This window comes from Magnolia sinica, chromosome 16 (genome assembly GCF_029962835.1).
Source record: "Magnolia sinica isolate HGM2019 chromosome 16, MsV1, whole genome shotgun sequence".
NCBI classification, from domain to species: Eukaryota; Viridiplantae; Streptophyta; class Magnoliopsida; order Magnoliales; family Magnoliaceae; genus Magnolia; species Magnolia sinica.
Genome location: NC_080588.1, coordinates 69948263 through 69970479, shown reverse-complemented (window position 1 = coordinate 69970479; position 22217 = coordinate 69948263). Strand labels below are relative to the sequence as shown.

Genomic DNA, 22217 nt, shown 5'->3' with positions numbered 1-22217 from the left:
AGGACAAAAGCGGGAAAAAAAAAAAAAAAAAAAGCCTCGAATGTATTAGTAATTTCACGTGAGAAACCTTTCATTGATTAGGAAAACGTAATTAAGATAATTAACATTTAAGTAGGGTTAGTTCATTTGAAGATTCAACACAATCCATTTGCCAGCTTTGTCTTCCTAAGGTAATCTCTAGATTAGGCAAGTTGGGAAGCTGCTTAGAACCTACACGTGGAGTTGGTAAGGTGGTCAAATACAATTTATCGGTCCCTGTGCTCGACACGTGTCTGGCATCCTCATATTGGCCCACCTGTATTAAGAGAGATAATTAGGAGAATAGTATGCAACGTGTCATCTGTCCAAAAAGTTCTAATTGGAAGAAATAACACAATTTAAAAAAACTAGTACCATTTATTGTAGATAAACAATGAAATTTCATATTTATACAGCCAAGAGCATTATATCATATTGATATTGGTTGCACCCTAAGCATTTGAGAGTTCAATCCGTCTATCCATGCTTCCCTCAAGGAAAACATAACATATTTCTTGAGCTACCTGCGAAAAAAAAAAAAAAATCACACCAGTGGGGTGATTCTAGTCATGTGATCTATCTCCAACAAAAATGGACGCTCAAGATCATTTATAAAAAAATAGGTCCAGTCAGCGAGTCAAGCGATCTATTTGTTGGAGATCACATTGGATAACTTATCATCCTGGTCGTACTTTGGCTGTCTCTTTGATATGCATTTTATTCCAAATCCATCCATCCAATGGCCCAATGGTCAGGTTGTGCTTCAACCCATCTAAATTTATAATTCTCATAAATTCAGTGTCATTCTTTTGTCAAATAACCACTTTCTTTAAAAGCTCAAGCCGACAAAAGATGTTGCACCAATAAAAAGGGACTTTAACGCTCTAACACTAATGCACATATAGACTCCACACAGGAACATATTAACAAATGTGAAGGGACACTAAGACTATAAATAGTCTAGGCTTTATTTTCAAATTCTTGAGCCGGATCTGATTTTCCTGACCAACTTAGGATCTTTTGCTTTATATCATGTCAAATCACCACTTTCTTTAAAAGTTGAGCTATTAGAGGACAAGCATGTCAATGTATATCAAGCAAGTGACCTTAACACTTTAACAGAGCTTTCAGGGAAAGTGGTTGTTCGACATTTTTATCACTGAAACAATAAAGAATTATGCTAAACTCTGTCATTTAAGGTGATGAAAGTTGCTCATAATTGAGGTTATGAGCAACTTTGAAGCTATTTGAAGTTATTTCGAACCCCCTTGCTCTAATCCCTTGGATGGTCTGGTATTGGATAGGGGCCATCATTCGCTTGAGATCTACCATTCATGTCAGATTTTCACATCTTTGAGGCAAGAAAACGCAGTGGTAAACAACCTAGATAAACTAGCAAGCTGTGGGAGACCGAATCTTTGGTTTCACAGTATAAAGGAGCTTCCAAGAGAGATTCGAAGCTTGATAGCTCTGGATAAGATGCTACGGAGGGCCGGCAATAAGTCCTAATAAGTTTATTATAATAGGCATGGCACTGTCCTTTCGTGTCACCTGCAGAGAAACATTGTATGGTTGTTTATTTGGATTTAACTAAGGTACTCCTACCTTTCTAGGAAAAGAAGTTATCATCCTAAAGCATTAGTTTCATTAGACAATCTAAAATCCCATCCATGACTTTGGAAAAAGGATGGCCACATAAAAGACAGCCCCAACGTTCTACACCTCCAGGGAAGGACGAAAAGGAAGTAAATTCAATGAATTGAAAGTAGGGCTTAAATTTTCTTATCTTGAAGTGATATAAATGCCTGGAAGAAATAAAAAAAATCAGAGGCCAACTTCAGGATGGACTGGATCAACCAGTCACTATGATTTCGGTGGCTTGTGAAATGTATGTGGGGCCTAACAAACAACTGGATGGATAGATCATGGGACTGTATTAGTATCCAGATGCAGCCAGGAGCATTATAACTTATAGAGCTTAGAGAACCCTAGACCATCTCTTGCACAAAAATATGCCGAATAAATTTCATTGAATGAATTCATACCTTTTCAACATCATTAGATCTGAAATGGGAGTGAGTGGACCCATTTTCTATATTTGGTGGAATCGAAGCATTTTCCACCCTTGATGGCCAAGGTCCCCTGCGGACAGGTTCAAACGCCATCAATCAGTAACTAATGACTAACCACATATGCATGTAACCTGGAAGATGATTCTGAGCATCAATATGGATAACACTATAGTTGAATGTGGACATCTAACAAGAAAGTTTTGAGTGAGTCACATTTCAAATTCAACTCTAACAATCATTTGTTAGGAACACCCTTTAAGCATGATTATTGCACCATCGGCCATTCCAAATAGAACCCAGATGATGGATGGCTCTGATCATCCCACCATCCCCACGAATGAGGCCCATGGTGCAACATATGATAGTGATCTCTAGTGGCCACATTGGCAATAAGAACTCTTACACATGAGAAGCTTGTAAGATGATAACTAAAGCACTAATATTTACAAAGGGTTGCTTCTGCAAGTAAACTCCTTTAGAGCTGGGAGTAGAGTTAAGCGTGCATTTGCCACCATGTACTAAATTAAGGCATACATGCACCAATGCAGACCATGGAAATTGTGGCCCATTGTGATTTTTTTTTTTAAAAATGCAGTGATTGTATATCCTAGTTTGGTTATGGGTCCCAAATGGACAGTTTAAAAGAAAATGCCCAGCTGTACAAATTCAATTAGCTAAATTGGTGGCTGAGATTGTCTAATCAGTGTGAGCTCATGTTGTGGCCTACCCATGAAGAGGCCCACACACACCATCATATGTGATGTAGAGCAGGTCGTGGATAATTTCATAGCCAAGATGGACTAAAAAAGGCTAAATTGGAGATAGAGGTGATCTCTGAATCATCAGAACTTAAAACGGACATATCTCGCAAATTGGAATAAGTTATCGGACGTACCATATATAATTTTGGGGTAGGACGAGCTACTTTAGCCACCTAACCCTACTACGTCAGGTTGCCCATGCCAATTTGAGAGATTCCATCAGATTGACGGTTGAAATTCTTATTTATTTTCATTTTTACTATTTTTAGTAAGTTTTAATTTGGTTGTAACTTTTTGTACATTAGCTTTTAGGAGTTGTGTCTAACACTAAAAGTGCTTATAAAAATTAGAAGAACGTTATAATTCAACCAAATAAGACACTTACTATTTTTGGCCGAAAACCATGTGCTCTAATAGAAATCATAACCATCTATAAATAGTAAGTCATGATTTTAGGGAGTTTTAGTTGTAGTTGAATTCTGAAACTTCTTACTAAGGTTTGTAGCCTTATTTAAAGAAAGTCATTTTTCAATATCAATAAAGTTATTATGAATTTTCTAGACCTTATTTAAAGAGTTATAAGCTCATTTTTCATAATCAATAAAGGTATTTTGAATTTTTTAAAATTAATTTCTATTTTTCTTCATTCATTCGAGACATCTCTGCGAGGAGTCCAGAGAAGCTCCGTGATTTCAGAGTAATACACTCTAGGTTTTTGGTTTGTACGGGCGCATGTCCACGTGATCTAGACCGTTGGAATGTTGGCCCCCATGGTGGATTCACAATTTGCTGAAAGTAACGTTGACAGGACAATCTGACCTTTCAATTTGAGGCCTGCAAATAGATGGCGAAGATCAAACGTGCACAAAATCAGCGACCAGGATCTTCTAATCTGGAAGACTTCTGGGGAATGGTCCAACTATGGCAGTGGGCAGTACAACCGACGGTCTGGTTCACTAAATCAAGGATCCACTTGTACAAGGCTAAAGTCAAACTATCCATCATGCTTGATTGGATATGACCTAAACGCCACCAATGTGGGATGATTAGAACGTAGAAGAATGTCCATCTTCTTGACTGTATTGTGGATAGGCCGTGGTCCAAAAATCACACTAGATAGATGATCCTGACCACTGATTGTTGACATTTGAGTTGATATTTGGAGAAAAAACAAAACCAAACCAAAAAAGTCAATGGTCTACCTTCAAAAGGAGTAAGAAAGATGACAAACGTTGGTTCAGCATTATTTCCGGGCCCATCCAGCAACACACAACGGATGGGATTGTGTCGAGACGGATGCAAAACTAACCCTATCATTGATATATTGGCCATTATAATAACCTACAACCGATGAAGGACTAAATCCACTTAAAAAATAAAACCAATCAGAACAAGCATGGACCGGAATCCTCTATTTTACAAAGCTTGTGGGGCCCCCTATGTTGTATATGTGAAATCCACTCCGTCCATCAGGTTCCTCCTCCATCCTAGGACTGGGCCAAATAAATCAGCTACGTATGCAACCATGGTCGGCCCACCAGAGTGTCTTCCATCAAACCCATTCATTTAGGCTAACTCATCGGCAAGAAGTGAAAATGCAAAAACCGCCTCACCCAAATATTATACAGGCCGCACCTTGTGAACTTAAAAAGGTTCAAGTAGCTGTGGTGCAGTGTTTCCATTGTTTAAGTTCAAGTAGCAGTTGTACATTGCTTCCATTGGTATCAGAGTTTTATTATTATTATTATTATTGGGTTGATCTTTCGTATTTACAGTTAAAATAATGGTTCTCACCTGATGGACAGACTAGATTTACATATAAAATACGGTGGGCCCCACAGAGCTTGGGTATTTTACTGAGCTGTGTAAAATAGGTGTTGTGGACTACTGGGCACAACAAGCACGTACAAAGGTTGTCCAGGTGAATGAAGTACATTTGTTCGTCAGAAATCCTTCAATAAATGGGTCATTCTAATCACCTATCAACTACACTGAAGTAGACTATGGTCATTAAATCCAGGGATCATGTCATTTATAAAATGTCTCTATCCCTCAATAAATGAAAACAAGACCGTTCATCAAAATCAATGTATATTAAAAGCCTATCATGTAGCTTCCTATCTATAGCAATAACTTACGAAACCCCCCATGTTAAAACAAATAACATAACGCTTGGGGCACGTGCACACACATGCACATAGTCCTCCTACACACGCGTGCATGTTCACACATGTACATGCGCCCATAAATCGCATTTCATTTGCATGTTGGGATAGTGGAAGGAAGAACAAGAAGGCACACACACCGTGGAGATTGGGGCTGTGATGGAATATTGAGAGCATAGGAAGGAGCCATTTCAGCATTGTCACCTGATAATCCACCCTCCATTTCAACTATCCCTGTCCGTTGGTTCAAACCCACATCTACCTGCCCTTGGCCTGCAACATCCATCACACATAGAGCCATTTGCTGTGTTTTATCAGACACCCAATAAAATAATTCAGGTGGGAAAAGGATCAATCTCAGCCCCATCCATCTAATTTGAGTCGCAAGCCTTTAAAAAGAAAAATAAAACATGGTAGCGACAGATATAACAAACATTACAATGTCCATTGTAACGGTAACAATAATTATTTTTAAAATAACAACCACTATTCAATTGCATAATATCATTTTTTTGGTGAAAAAATGACTATTATTTTCTTGTGGGCTGATGTAATCTGTTTTTCCCATCTTTCCCATTTTTCAGTTTCATAATGATCATTTACATCACATAATGGAAACGCCAATCGATCATTATTATGTCATAACACCATTTCCAAACTCTGGTTATAGCTGATCATACTAGTTCAATAGCAAGAGGATCTGCTATCCTTACAAAAATACATGTTAGTGTACATATATACATACATGTACATGTATATATATACACAAAGGATAGGGTTGAGAAAACGAAAATACCTGCCCCTTTGTCAGTGCTCTTCACTGTTCTATACATCTGCAAGAACACCCACACACAAGAAATCAAAAGTCTACAATGCTAAGATTACTCACTAGATGCCCTTTTGTCCTTAGCCCTTGTTTTCCACTCCCCACCCCCACCACTACAAAACCCTAACAATAACAAAATAACAAAAAGCAATAATAATAATAACAGTACTATGAAACAAGAGCACAAGTTTCTGGTATATAATAATTTTGATACTAGTAGGTTCAAACCCTAGAAGTATGGTCTTTTTTGTTTCCTACCTGCAAGTGGCTCTTCACATGTGCCAATGTGAGATCCTTCACATTCATTAGCTCCAAAACTGACTTGGGTGTTGCTCCTGCCATTGTAATTTCAAAGAAATGTTCAATTGAATGTAGTGAACATGGGTCCGGTAATTCCAACAAGAAGTTTTATGAGAATGAGAAAAATGAGAGTAAAAAATTAATTCTACATGAAATAAACTCTCTCTCTCTCTCTTATGAGAATGAGAAAAATAAGGGAAAGAACCATTATCTTATGAGAATAAGAAAAATTCGAAAGAAAAAGTATACATGAAATGGAGATCTCTCTCTCTCTCTCTCTCTCTCTCTCTCTCTCTCTCTCTCTCTCTCTCTCTCTCTCTCTCTCTATTCTATGTCTTGGTGCGTTTTTTTTCTTACTCTCATGGCCTCCAAGGAGTTCCACAGCATGAACGAAATGCGCGTGGAGGGTTGTCGTCCATCTCATTCGAGGAGCCCTAATGCTTCTTTTTCCTCCGATAACCAATCTCGAATTCCTCTTGAATTCCCCCCCGTAATTTCGTGGGTGATGGAGGTGGTGGAAGTGGCGGTGTAACTGCAAGGCTGGTGAATCGAACGGAGACATCTCAAACCCTAGACTCAATGTGGGTTCTTGGCTGTAGAAATCGTAACCCCTTTCTTGGTGCAAGAACCCATGATCATGGCTTAAATCACTCCCGCTGCTGCCGGAATCCGTCGATGAATTCCTCTCACTGAGTAATGATCTCATCATCAATCCTTCCAGGGCCACATCTCTAGCTCCATTAGATATTGATGGTGGGCTGATCTGCAGTGACAGATCAGGCAACGTTGATGCCGTTCTCATTGGGTTTTGTCTTAATAACTTAAATGGAAATGGAGGGGTCAAAGATCAAATAATGCAAAGATATGTGGAATAAACAGACAGACAGACAGACAGGAAGGGGGGGGGGGGGGGGGGGATGGGGGGATGTAAGATGAAGTATAAAGAAAGAAACAGGACAGGGAGATCAAGTCATGGCATGCAATGATTTACACACACACACACACACAGAGGGTGTAAGATGAAGTAGAAAGAAACGGGACAGGGAGATCAAGTCATGGCATGCAATGATTTACAGAGAGAGAGAGAGAGAGAGAGAGAGAGAGAGAGAGAGAGAGAATGAAGGAATGAAGAGAATAAGACGGTGGAAGGAGAGAGATGGGAGTTGAACGACATATAAAGAAAGGATGGAAGATGAAGTGAGGAGGTAGTGATTATAACATGAGTGTCTTATGATTTGCATGTGTGTTTTAGGCTACAAAAGCCTACTGAGAGAAAAGATTGCATTTACTAGTAGCGTATGGTTATCCTAAATGGTGGAGGGTTGTGAAGGCATTGGAGAGAGAGAGAGAGAGAGAGAGAGAGAGAGAGAGAGAGAGTTGGTTTGAAGGGAAATAAGTAAAAAGAGCAATGGTGCATTTTAAGCAAGCAAAGGTAGGGGGGAAGAGAGAGAGAGAGAGAGAGAGAGAGAGAGAGAGAGAGAGAGGATTTTCCAATTTTTGCTTACAATGGTAAATGGAGGTGCAAGGATTAATTGGTGGTGCTGCAGGGGTGGGGTTGGAATTCGAGTAGAAAACGATCTGTTCTACGGATCTGAGGAAATGTAAGGTACTGAACCTCTGCAAAATGCAGTGTGTGCTGAGATTTACATCCGCGTCATCCCTATACGCATGGATCCATCCGATCAACGGTCTGGATCTCCGGTTATGGACCCGAGATGGACGTAAATAGGAGCATCAGCACTTTTTACATTTGTGTAAGGTGTGGATTGCCAGTCCCAGACTCCCATCACCAGCCAATAACCTAAGCACCTCAGATCACACGTGCCAATTTATCAAATCTGTGCGAGATCCAGGATGTTCATCAGATGGTCCTCTCAAAGCCCATGTCCTTGCTAGAAATCAAGCCACACAAACCATCTTGATCGTTGACCGCACGCTATAAGTTTCTACCCGTCCATTCCTTCATGCACAGGTGGACCCCTTCATAGATGGGCCAGCCCAATTTTTTATCAAAAGAACATTGACCGTCCATATCACCCTATGAACGGTCCGGATCTTGGACACAAGCTCCACGTTGACACCTGTAAGCGTCTGGGAAATAGCATTTCCTGCTGCAATGGTACAGACCTCATAATTCCTTGGTGGAATCAAGACGTCTATTGACGTCAACATATTTCTACAATTCTCCCTCTTTCCATTGCCTTTTCCTAAGCATGTTCCTATTTTCTTTATAATTCGGACGTAGAACGGTTCGTCTACACGCGACGCGTACCACAACTTATGCTACCGTACTATCTTTCCCCACCAACATGCCACGTTTTTAGGAAATCAGTACCATGAAAACGATAGCCACAACCATGAATATCACCTTTCTCTAAAATCAAGCTGATCCAATAGATAAGAGGGCCAAATGTTAGTCAAATTGTCGGTTTCCCTTGATTTTAATGGTGTGGCCCACTTGATGAATCGAACGTACTATCTCTTTTTCCTACTTGATCTTCATGATGGGACCTACTGTTTTAATCGTGCTGATTTTCTATACATGTAGAATGTTGAAATGAAAGATGGAGGTGAGGAACGGATACCGTTCTACCGGACGGACGGGAATCGTCTACAACACCCGTAAAACATCCAAGCGCTGTCAGGGCCACCATGTTGTATAGGTAAATCTATTCAGTCCATCCGCTGAAAACCCTTATTTGAACCGTACATACAAAAGATCATCCCCCAAAAAATCCAATGGGCTGCACGAATGGGGAACAATGTAAAATTTCTCATAAACCCTTTAAGTTCACGTGATGTGGGCCATATGAGTATTTCATAATGCTGATTTTTTATAATCACTTCCTCCCAATGATTCACACCTGATTAACGGATTTGATGAAATATAGACACCATGGTGTCCCCACTTCAAACCTACGGTTTGGCCCATCTCCATTGCTTCATATGGTGCTGCCCGCATGAGCTATGTGTGTTGCTGATTTTTTGCACCATAGTCTAAAATCGAGGATGGAGCCTGATGTACGGACTGGATTTCACATATCCTCTACGAACACGTGCCAACATCAACACGTGTACGGCTAAATCGAGTTGGGTGTCAGCATACATCCTTCCCTCACTGATCAAATTCTCCAACACGGCGTTTATAATATCATCTCACGATATGTTAGAAGATATTTTGTGAGAGCAGTGTCAGTGTTGTTGGGCCGTCCGGCGACATGCGGCTGCAAGGCACGTGAATGGGATCTCCTCGTAGATTTTAAGTGCTCCAGTGATGAGATATAAAATAGGCCATCTCGTTTCGAATCGTGAGAAATTGACGATATAAAACGAGATGACCATAGCAGAAGGTAAGGGAGTCGGGCGACAGAAGGGCTGCGAGCCACATGCATGCGACCATGCAGTTTCAACGGCTACTATTTGTCTCTGGGGCCTATCCCTCTCTCGCCTATATTCCCTCTCGAGCCCCCCAAGGCCAAGTGGCGAAAATCCGCTCGTCGGATATGCCGCGGGACCACGTGCTCCGTCGATCACGTGGCCGCTAGCGACGACCATGTCGAGTTCATAGGTGAGAATTTTTCTTTGGTAGACCGCAGGACATTCCATTCCCTATTTTCATCCGTCCATGGTAGATTTTATGTGGGCCACTTACTGATCGGTCGTGATCACCTCTCACCTCATATGTATGGTTGAGATTGGATAAAAACAGATTAGTTAATTACAATAAAACCCTTCACAGGCTTCCTAGAAATGTTAAAATGCCTCGTGGGATTCAGTGTTGCCACCCTCTAGGGCCCACTTGCTGAGTGATCTGATGATCTCAACCGTTGATGTTTGAGACTTTTTATGGCTCGAATTCAATTCTCAAAATCAAAGATTAGGATCATCTTTGACGCATGATTATGGGCTAATAGCTTCTTTACGGTAGTGAAATGAATGTGGACGGTTCATATTTTTGGATCATCTCAAAATATGGGCCTGACACGTGATTTATCCTGAGTCGCTACAGGCACGACGAACTTACTACCCGCGAATATAAAATGAAGAGGTGAACTATGGCCCACATGCACGATCATCCAATCCATGCATGAGGTGGGGTTCTACGTGGACATGCCCTGCTCCAAGATCCAAGATGGCCCACTGATCAGATAAGCCACACGTGTACCTTAAATACAGACCGTTGCTGACCCACCCAACGAAGGGCGTGGCATGTTCCTTCTCGATGTCATTCTCAGAAACGTAGGGACCCACCTGTTTATTAAGTGGGCTCCCATCATTTCCGTGTGGAACATTGAAATTTGAGAGCGAACTACACGATACAGTGTTACGGTGGACTACCATTCTCTACCGGTAGTATAACATGCCCTAGGTTTGTATTTTAATGAGAGAATTTTGGAGGGGCATGGTAGTAAAAAGGTAATCATTTGTTAATGGTTTACGAAGGTGTGGTCAGCGGTTGATGCGGTCGATCCACCGGGAAGTGGGCCTTTCTCATTTTTCTATTGCTTGGAAAAAGATTCTTCTATTTATCCGTAGTCCCTCGAGGCACTATACCCAACCAGCATTAATCCACTCCAAATCCCCTTATTAGGATTGACTCCTATACTCACAGTGGTCCCTAATTTGGACGGTCTAGATTGAGTGTGATCCATACTCTAGTCTTTGTGGATGTTTCACACGTAAAAAAGTGGCGCGTGTATGGAACATACTATATTCATCATTGTAATGCTGCATATCAGTTCCTCTCATCAGGTGGGCCACACATGACTTAGAAATGTGTACGTGTGGTCTACCTAGTGAACGGGCCTGATCTTTGATTCAGGTAGGTTTGATGGATGGCCCCGATCCAGTCCATCTTGAGCAAGTTGAGTTCACTTTCCCAGTGAGGAATTTTTAGGAAAATACAAGGTCGACTCAATGTCTAAATTAGGTATTAAGCAACTTATCTCTATCGATTATTGAAATCTGCGCATTGGGTATCGTATTGCATCGATGCATGATCAATAACCATATGATATATATGTCATTTGTGGTCCAAGATGGAAAAAACAACAACAACAACAACCACAACAGGAAGAAAAGTGTTAGACTATTTTAATATGGGCTGATAACAAGAATAAGGAGGTTTTTAGGGTAAGGCTGTATATATTTTCCAAAAAAGATACTTGAAAGGTTCTCAATCAATGGCCGGCCATGACCTACCAGAATTTTTTAGCATACCCAACAAAACATGAATAAGTTTCTATCTGTATGCTGGGAATTAGTTGTACCACACAAGCTATTGTGTACTGAGGCCCTGCTTATCATGCTATATATGCACATGTAATGCATACGTGTTTCGCTTGTTATGTTATGCTTGTGAAATGCATTGGCCTTTGGTAATATGAAACTTTTATTTTTGTCTCTTTATTCCTACTATAATGTCCAGTTTCTTAAGCTTTAAGCAAGTGATTCTTTCTATTTGTCTATATATGAAAGGAATATATAAAAGAACTATATGTATTAGAAATTTCATGATGAGATATATATTCCTTTTAGAGTAGAAGAGTGGAAAAGAGTCTTGTAGTATTCATTTTGTTTTTTTTAACAAAGTAGAAAGACATGTATATAATTTTACTCAATTAACTTAGGTATTCTATCGAACTATATAAATCTCTATACTTATTATCTTTAATTTTTTCTTTAGTTTTTGCATTTTAATTTGGTTCTTTTCTTTTATGATTTTATTTTACTTGTATCGATTGTGGTTATGCATTTTTCCATAATAATTGACATTATAGCCAATGGTTAAGAAGCCTGCTCTTAGCACGAGATTGATAAAGGCATTTGTGTTGCAATTGTTTTAGATGGTTTAATCAAATTCTATTAGATATCCAATTACATTTTGTGTAAATTGACAATGAGTGTAGTATTAGTGAAAAAAATGTTGTACAATTATAATAGAAGGGAAAGGAAAAAAGCCTATAGAAATAAAATATGGGGTTTCTAAGAAAAAAAATTAAGTTAGATTTATTAGACATTTCTATTATAATAGATAATTAAATTTTATTTAATATATCGGATCAAATTATTGTCAATTATTTATGGGACAAATCGTGAAATGTTTATGAGATAGATGTTTATTTGGTGTAAAATTTCTCCTAAACTTATTGTTACCATACAATTAGTGATGTTTAGACAACTATTATTGAAAGTGCTTTTTGAACTATTAAAGAAATCAATCTTCAATTGGAAGAATGTTGAGACACTATTTATCATGCTATGCGAATGAAATACATAGGTGTTTCCTAAAAAGAAACTTCTAATCTACTCTCTTCACATGTGTACTGAAGCTTAGTTTCTTGGGATTTAAGTGAGCTCTTTCCCCATGAAGTATGTTATTTACATAAGAAAACATATATGGAAAGTAAATGCATCTTTTAAGAATTAGTTGGTGAGAGATTCATGGGTACATTAGGAAAGAGAGAGAGAGAGAGAGAGAGAGAGAGAGAGATAAGCCTTGCACCCTTAATTTCTCTTATTTTAATTAAAAAGTTTCATAGATGTAGGCATATATATTATCGAACCATATAAATCTTCATGCCTCTCATCTATCATTTATTATTATTATTATTATTATTATTATGTTTTCAACTTCAATTTAACTCTATTTTTTCATGAATTTATTTTACTTATAGCAATTATGTGGAGACATATTTTTGTGTAACACATTATACATGTTGTCTTAAATAAGCTATGTAGATCATTTTTTAAAATCCAAAACTTATTGCATTTTATGGGTTAAAAAAGGACTAACTGTACTTTATCTTGTTTGTCAGACACATCATTAGTTGTAGTGTAAATTGTTTTTTTCTTTTCTTTTCTTTTTTCCTTTTTCTTTTTTCTTTTTTAACACACACACGCCTAAGTAGGATTTCACCACCAATGGGTGCTCGAACCCTTGACCAGGTGTTGAAACTCCTGAGAGTCAACCACTGGTGCAAGAGAAAGGACTCTTCTTGTGTAAATTGTTTGCTAAACACTGCTTAGACTAAGGACTGCTTGAAAATACAAGAAAATTAAAATGATTGGTAGCCAGTCTGCATACTAATTAGTTCCACATACATAGGGTGCTTGATGATTTATGATGGTGGCTTACAAGTGTTAGAACATGAATAGATTAGTATAACAAGAAATAAAATCTCTTAAATTAAGATAATTTATTTATTTTAATATTTTAATTTTAAACCCATTTCTATAACTTTTTTAAATTATTAAACAGTTAAAAATACTTCAATCTAAGAATTATTTTGATTATTACGCCAACTTAAAATTAAGTTGATCACAGGAATAATTTAGATCATAGGAAAAGGACCCAAATCTAATAGGTTGATGTCCCATCATATCCTGTCAGATGTCACACCTACTAAAGTAATATCAGCTAACTGTTCTTTTAAGGTAGCTACTCCAACAGTCCAGCTAAACGTTTCTAAGTAGGTGTGACATCACGACTACCGTTCTTTTAAGGTAGCTAAAGTAGCTCGCAAATCCGAGTATCTGAATTGTTTGGCTGAGCACAAAACTGTGATATTTACATTTGCAAACTTTAATTAAATACATCAGATGGTACTTAATACTCTCTAGAGCCTGCTTCAAATATTTCTAAAGGGGGTTGATAATGGCACACGCTTGATAGACACACCCTTTATTTTTCAACTTACACGTGTCACTCATCTACAGCTGTCCAGATCATCCCAAAATATGGCCTACAATGTGGATGGATCACATCTAATTGATGTTAACAATCCTAACCATGTAAATTTCTGCCTAACAATAATGGATTGTTGGAGTTCCACCAGCAAAATCAGATATTGGTGAGTATCAACTGCTCAGTGTAATCTTTGGTTATGCTCCATCATAAATTGGTTTTGGGGTATGGACGGTCTGGATAGCCATGCAACTATGCCATGTGCACGGTGGATGGGTCATCACCATTTTTTAAATGGTGGTGAAGTAGGATAAGAAACTAGCTCTGGAAAGATAAATGAGCCGTGTAACCAGCTTCATGCCTACTCGGTTGCATCCACATCACGTATCTGGACCGTGCGTTAGGTCACCCACTCTTCAAGTGATGGGGTAGTCTTAAATACCCGTGACTAGACCTAACTTCTCTACGATCTAGTCCATCCATTTTTGCATGACGCTGATTGGATGGTTTTGATCTTGGGAGCAATATGATTTTTTTTCAAGGCAATCCATGGAGAATGTACAAGACCTAATAGGTGGTCGGTCCCAATTGGTGATGTGGACGTCAACGAGTCCAAATGCATGTAGACGTACATGTCAAGGTTCCCATACCCAGTCCACACCATGAGAAACAATGTATAACTGCAAAAACACTTCCAATTTTATGTGGGCCCGCTGTGGTGCATGTAGGACATCTGACCCATGTAAAAAGGTCACACACCATCAAAATTGGACACCTAAAAATCAAAATTATCCATTAACTTAGGTTGGCAATCACATGAGTTTAAGAGATTTTTTTTTTCCCATTGCCTATAATGGTGTGGCCATCTCATGATCGAATTATGCTGATTTTAACAGAAGGTGATTTACATGGTGGAGCCAATCTATTGGAACGGTTGGATGTCTAACTGACATGACAGGTGGATTTATTTTTTTTAATTTAAGGTGGGAAGTTATATAAGCTCATCCTACAATTTTGTGTGGACCTCAGCATGATATGTGCATGACCTATACTGGGTCCACCATGTGCACTCCCTCTTGTTCTTACTGGAGCTAAAAAATATTCCAATTCAAAACTCTGATTGGCCATATATTCCATGTAAAATCATTGCTAAAACTTACAAAATCATATGGTGTGGCCATCTTATAAGTTTTGGAATGGCTTGATTGTTTGAGTTTTCATTCATCCTTGTGAAGTGCATCTTGTTATTGGATCAGATGCCATGTACAAAAGAACATCGGCCACATGAACAATTTAAAAAGGTTTTAATGGTGAGCACCCCACCCAGCTGTTCATGTGGTGTGATCCACCTATGTCTGGGATTGTCTTTGTTTTTGGAACACAAGGTGAAATTGAAGGGGTGCACCTTATGGACAGAGTGGATGTGGTCTTATGTTATGGTGTGGTCCACATATAATTGTAAAATAAGCTTATTCTCCTATAGGTTGCATTTGATCCTATGTTATGGTTGGATCGTATCAAAAGCTCTGGACATCGAATATCTAGAAAATGTAAAGAGAACAAAAGAATATCATTCATTTGTTATTACCAGGTAGCAACAAGAGTGATTATTTTGATACAAGCTGCCACGTAAGTTCCATGCAGTTCCTCACAGTACACATATCAAGCTCGTGCTATGATCAGGATAGTTGATCTGGTGGGCCATTATGTGGATGTGCTAGATACTCAAAATTACAGTCATTTGACCAATCCTACCGGCTGGATATGGACCATTGCTCTATTTTTCTTGAACCATTCCCATTTTGAGGACATGATCAAATGGTTAAAGCATCCCAATCAACCAGACTTTTTGAAAAATGGCCCATCAAAGTAGTGTCCCATAAAATCAACGATCCTGATCAGCTTTGTAGGGTGATGTGTACGGTGAAATGCTTGTGTGGCACATGGCATAATAGCATTAGGAATTTTGTAGAAGAGAGAAATATGCATGCATCGTGTTAGAAGATTCTTACTATATATATATATATATATATATATATATATATATATATATATATATATATATATATATATAATATCTGTGTGTGTGTGTGAAGTTGTCCAACTTCTAGAATTCAAAAGCCTAATCCAAGGTATTTGCAGAATTCTGTCCAGATACGCCGGTTGTTTTTGAAGCTCTGATAAAACCAGATTTTTCCTGCCAACATTTTGCATATGTAGAGAACCCAGTACATGAAAAAGGTGGGCCAAATCATGATGATCGCCTGATCTGATTAATCAGGTGGCCGATTCTCTGGTTGGGTGGGTCAGATCAGTACACTGAGTCATTACTATTGTATGTCCATTTATTTTGGATGCCCGGCCCCCTTTGATTATCCTGACTTTTTAATCAGGTTGTGATCATGGTGTGGCCCACATTTTCAACGGATAGGATACTCTTCAATTTTGATTTGCTGACGTAAAAAGCAGCTTGTATCCAAAAGCTGCATCTGTGCCTCCTCATCATCATCTCTCTCTCTCTCACGCATTTAACACTGAAATTCGTGCCACCACACTCACATGCAGACTGGGAGTTGTCTGGTACGGTACTCAGGAGATGTACAGAAACATAAATGTAGTGTAGATTATTCGATACTCCGGCTGCGTATGATACTCAATACACAGGCACTCAAAAATTGTACATGACTCAACTGTGTAACTCACTCTCGCTGCGTCAGTCTCAAAATCAGATTGGTCAAACAATCTAAACTCTCATTCGTAGATACTTGCTTTGTTGAAATGTGACGGTTGAATATTTTCATTTCTAACCGTCCAATAAATGCCCACACCAATCGATTGGTCAGCTAATCAAGTAAATGAAAATTTTGGTTCATGATACATCTACACTTGGACCTACAATTTGAATTACTTGCACCCTAAGTATGAAATTTTAAGTAATTTGCAAGTGCCTGAGTATCATCCATCACAGTCTGCCGGAGCATCGAAGTTTTTCCTCATGACCCAAAGTAAACATCCATGGTCTACTGTACATCCGTCATAAAGCAAGTTCAGATTGAATGATTAACCACTGATATTGGGCGTCCATTGGCTGAGCTGGAGAGGTTGACATTTCTCATCCTAACCGTCCATTATATGTTCACTAAATCGGGCACATGCCATATCATTTTTTAATTTTTAATTGTATTTGGTTTGTGATCCATCAAAAGTAAGACGGACGGTCTGGGCAGTTTAATTTGAATTGCAATTTGTCCATGGATACAAGTTCTGAGTAAGTGTGTATGAACTATCACAGCCCGCCAGAGTATCAAATATTTTCTCTTAAAAATCTGGTCAAACACATATCAAAATGCAAATAATTGAAGTTTAAAGGCTCTCACACTTTTGCTTGTCGTTATTCGTTAATCACTTAGGGCCTGTTTGGCCGGCCTAGGTGGGATGGAATTGCATCTGGTCCGTGCCAATTCCACTCCATGTTTGGAAAGAGTGGAAAAGCTGGGAAGTAGGTTAGATGGAATCGTATTGAGTCACGTGCAAATTTCACTCCACGGTAGCAAGTTGTGTATGTCCTGCCATGATGTGTGGGCTATATCCACACCGTCCGCCCATTTTTCGAAATCATTTTAAAGCATGGATCAAAAAATCAGGTAGATCTAAAGCTCCAGTGGACCCCACCATAGAAAGGAAAGGGGATTGAATACTTACTGTTGAAATCTTCTTTGGGGCCATATAAGTTTTGGATCTACCTAATTTTTAGGACCATGCCATAAAATGAGGTTACAAAATAAATAAATGGTTTAAATATAAACATGTGTGTTATTCTCAATTAATGGTAGGTATATCCTTTCAATGTACCACCGTATTACAAACAAAGCAGGTAATAATTAAGCTTATCCCTTGATAAGAGGGAACAATCCCTGTAATTATGTTTTTTGAATTCCATCCCACCTAATCCTTTCCAATGCCACTGGCCAAACAGGCCCTAGATCAACACCTCTCGCGGATCCAAGTAAAAGTTATATACTCCGGCAGAGTATGAATGTTCATACTCATGCACTTGGAAGTACAGGTTGCACGCATCTAACTTGAAATGAGCCGTCCAAAGTGGGTGACCAGATGGGTCATGAACCAAAGAACACTTTATCTTATATGTGAAGTGAACCATTGGGGTACATCCATATGACAGTTAAAGAAGAACTCAAATCCAATTCATATGGGAAAAGTACCCAACCCATTTAATTTTTAGTTGACAAAACACAACACAAATTCAATTAATTATATAGGAAATGGGTTAACCCAAACCCTAGTTTTTCTAGTTAGGTACGAGTCATATCAAGTTTTGCCACCCTTAGTGAAAATCGCTATCCCTCCCAAAGGCGCACTAACCCATCTTATAGTCCCTCAGCAACCGTTGATGCCAAGATTTTAAAAACATTATATCATTTTTGTGAAAATTAGCTAAATAATATTATAGTAACAATATCATGAGATTTTAATAATATCAAAAGATTTAATTTTTTAAAACTCAAATAGGCCATAACAACAGGAAAATTGAAGGGGCCACCATTAAAACCTGCTTGGAGAGCCACTGTGCTGTGAGTAGGACATCCATCCTGTCCATAAGGTTCACATTCTCTTGTCAACACTACATCTGAACAATGATAGGCTGGATCCAAAATTCAGGTGGGCTGCACCACAGGGGCCATCCTAAAACCTCCTAGTTAAAGCTGGTCACATCCTTTAGATCAAGCTCATTTTTGTAGAGAATGTTCATCGTAGTGGGACGCATCCTACGAATGGGTTGGATGGAGTGTAAGACCATGGTAGCCCCAGACATAAGCCTACATTGGCATCACCTCTTTATTGTTCAAACATAGATGTATCATGAAACAAATAAAACAATGATCTTTTATAACAATTGGACTGTTGATGTACATCCAATTGACAATTTAAAGAAAAATATTCAACTAACTAGTAACTATTATTGTATCGTATTTTTTATCATTTTTGAAAAATTCAATTGAAAAAAACACATGTTACAACAAAGGAAGGATATTGTAGATTAAAGATCTCTAAAGGTATTTAGAGTGTTTTTTACAGAATCGCAATTGATATTATGACAAAATAAGGAGTAATTTGGAAGAATTCAAAAGTAAACCAAGCAATCAATATTCATCCAGAAGGTCGATCAAGCGTCTAACATTTATACAAGAGTTCGATCGAGTGGCTGAGTGGAATGCAGTCGAGTTATCAAAGAAGTCTCGAGCGGTTATTAGAACAGGTGGTAAGGAAGCCTCCAAAAGGTCATGTAGTGCTGAACAATTATAACAACTATTAGAATGTAGGAAACATCCAAAAGACCAAGTAGTATTGAGCGGTTATGAGTAATTTGGAAGAATTACTCATAACATTTATGAGTAGTTATTATAAGTGTTTTTTACAGAATCGCAATTGATATTATGACAAAACAATGAGTAATTTGGAAGAATTCAAAAGTAAACCAAGCAGTCAATATTCATCCAGAAGGTCGATTAAGCGTCTAACATTTATACAAGAGTTCGATAGAGTAGCTGAGTGGAATGCAGTCGAGTTATCAAAAAAGTCTCGAGCGGTTACTAGAACAGGTAGCAAGGAAGCCTCCAAAAGGTCATGTAGTGCTGAATAATTATAACAACTATTAGAATGTAGGAAACATCCAAAAGACCAAGTAGTATTGAGCGGTTATGACAACCGTCAGAACATGATAAAAATCCAAATGGCCGAATTAAGGTTATAAATAACAAATGAACCAAATAGGAAGAACTTGTCTTATACCAATTCAATTAAACTAAACATTACATTTCAATTATCCTTTTAATTATTAGTCAATTATATTCCGTAGTGTAATCACTTTACTTTTCCTACCAAGCAAATTACATTTTTTAGTGTAATACTTTACTTTCAGCATGTTCTTTACATTTCATAGTGTAATCGATAGCACTAATCAAATATCTAGTAATTTTAACTATAATTTGAATCTACACTCATACGTCAAACTTAATACTTCACTCAAAAAGACATTTTGCATATTTTCTTCATGACCAATGGTTAGAATCTCTTTCTTATTTCACTTTATTTGTAATGAAAATTCCTTTTGTGTAGAAGTTAAGTATGTACCCCTCTCTGTCATATACTACTTGTCTGTCTATCTTACCACTTGGAGTCATAGAAGCACAATTTCAATTTTAGCGTGCCGGCACACATGCAACAGTTCTAATGGTTTCACGACTCCATCCATTAGATTTAGGTTATTTATAGTAAGCCCATTGAGTTTTACTGTTTAGATTGCGTTACAGTGTGCGCATGTGTTAAATTTATAAGACATGCATATGAACAACCATGATCTAATTAAGATTTTCTTGCAGGCATTCAATGACCACTTTTTCCAGTGGTGTGGTCCACATGGTACTGAAAGGATGGAGTGGATATACAACACATACATTGGATTCTTATGGTATTTAGTGCTGACTAGATAAACAACACATCTTTGATGATCATGCTTTGTATATCCCAACAAAATGTGTTGTATGATTGCCATTTTAGGACGTAGTCCCAAAAATTTAAGTAGATCCAAATCTCAGGTGGACTCCACCACAGGAAATAACAGTGATAAACAACCACCGTAAAAACTTCCTAGGACCGATAATGCCCACCACAATGTTTCTTTTCCATCCAACCTATTGATAAGGTCAAGAAGACCTAGATGAAGGGAACATATAAATATCAGCTTAATCCAAACCTTTTGTGGCTCACAAAAAGATTTTAATAGTAATTCACCACTGTTTCCAACAGTGTGGTCTGCCTGAGATTTGGATCTGCTTAAGTTTTGGAGTCACGCACTAAAATGATCTGGAAAAATGGATGGATGGCGTGGATATACAAAAATAATTATCAGGTGGGCCCCACACGGTAAGGTGTTACCCCGGTGACACCTAATCCGTTCCCATGATCAGGACCGTTGATTTGGTGGACTGCTGTGTGGATGGGATGTAAGAAAACAATGCAGCGATTAGACCACTGCTCTAACCGTTCCTTTTTCAGTGATGGCCCACCATGATCATGGCTTCAATGTACATAGATAATTCCCCGAAATCCGTTTGATCGAGCCATCCTATCCTTCGATTTATGGAAAGTTGTGTATTCATTATTCTTGTTGAATTGGATCCATTGATAATTATGATTATTAACTGTCCATTTAGATGTCCACAAATCAGTCAATCATGACATCACTTCAGTGTAGCTTTTGTCCTGTAGCCATCTAAAGTTGGGCCCACGACTTAGACGGTTTGATTGAGGTGCATGCATGCCAATTGTACAATTTCTGAGTGCGTGCACATGAATAAGGACACTCTGCCAGAGTACAAAAGTTTTTCTAAAGTGGGCCACTCAGACTCTAGTACGAAGTACAAGCCCTCCTTTCTTCCAAAACCCGTCCGTTCCGATAGAAATAGAAATGACAAAGGCTGCAACTTTTACATCCGATCGAGTTGACAAATACACCCATGATATCTACTTTTCGTAATAAAACAGTACGGACTACTATATCATAACAGAAGATTTATAGATAACAGGGAGGAGTTATCCAACGGAATGGGTTTAGATGTCAATTCCCATGTAAGAAGGATGCCTGGATATGAAAAGGAAGAGAATGACTTTGATACTCTGGCCGAGTGTGGTGATTCATACTCGTACACTAGGAAATTGTACTGTAAATTTGATATATAATTCAAACTAAACCGTTAAAATAATGGGTCCCACTTTAAATCGTTCTTAAATAAAAATTCCACTCAAATAAATTCCCCACTAGCAATTTGAAATGGACGGTTAGAAAGAAAATTTTATGTTAACGAGAGGTTAGGATAGCTCGATCGATTGAAATTCGGAGGATAACTTTTATTCAGTTGATCATACGATTTGGACCGTTTGATTTTCTTACCTATATTACACGTGTACAATTTCAGACTGCAAGCGCATGAACAATCACATTACGGAGTATTTACGAATGCTACGTGAACACCGCGCCACGCTTTTTGCAACTCGCCTCCCGTACATGACCACGTGGCACATTCTCAGAAATCCAAGCCTTCCATCAGATGGATCTAAACAGGTGGGTTTTCTATTCAAATAATCAAAACGATCTAATAATCAGGTGGACCACACGAGTAAATTGAGTCCGTCTATGATTGATTTCTCTTAACCGTCCGTCTATTTTCTACAGGTACATTCCATCTGTTGGCAAAAAAATGTCCCGATTTTTCATCAGAACATCCATCTAGCTTGTCCTGGCTGATGGCCCACTTCGATCTACCACACGTATTCCAACATCCCATGTGCGAGCTGCGATTGCAGAAA

At 38.4% G+C, this 22217-nt stretch overlaps 1 protein-coding gene across 1 annotated transcript; it reads right to left on the bottom strand.

Annotated features, from left to right (window-relative positions):
* Nucleotides 1-43: 43 nt before the first annotated feature.
* LOC131229568 (probable transcription factor KAN4) lies at nucleotides 44-7033 on the bottom strand. Its single transcript, XM_058225573.1, has 6 exons — nucleotides 6500-7033; nucleotides 6101-6177; nucleotides 5813-5849; nucleotides 5157-5289; nucleotides 2064-2160; nucleotides 44-295 (listed from the first exon to the last, which is right to left on the bottom strand). The coding sequence occupies exons 1-6, from the start codon at nucleotides 6942-6944 to the stop codon at nucleotides 101-103; spliced, it is 984 nt and encodes a 327-aa protein (XP_058081556.1). The 5' UTR covers nucleotides 6945-7033; the 3' UTR covers nucleotides 44-100.
* Nucleotides 7034-22217: the final 15184 nt, after the last annotated feature.

Excerpts from the sequence above, each read along its gene's own strand:
- LOC131229568 (XM_058225573.1), bottom strand. The coding sequence starts at position 6,944 with ATGAGAACGGCATCAACGTTGCCTGATCTGTCACTGCAGATCAGCCCA. Across the intron at positions 2,161-5,156 it reads TCACAGCCCCAATCTCCACG|GGGACCTTGGCCATCAAGGG; the intron begins GTGTGTGTGCCT and ends ACCTGTCCGCAG. Across the intron at positions 296-2,063 it reads GATCTAATGATGTTGAAAAG|GTGGGCCAATATGAGGATGC; the intron begins GTATGAATTCAT and ends CTCTTAATACAG.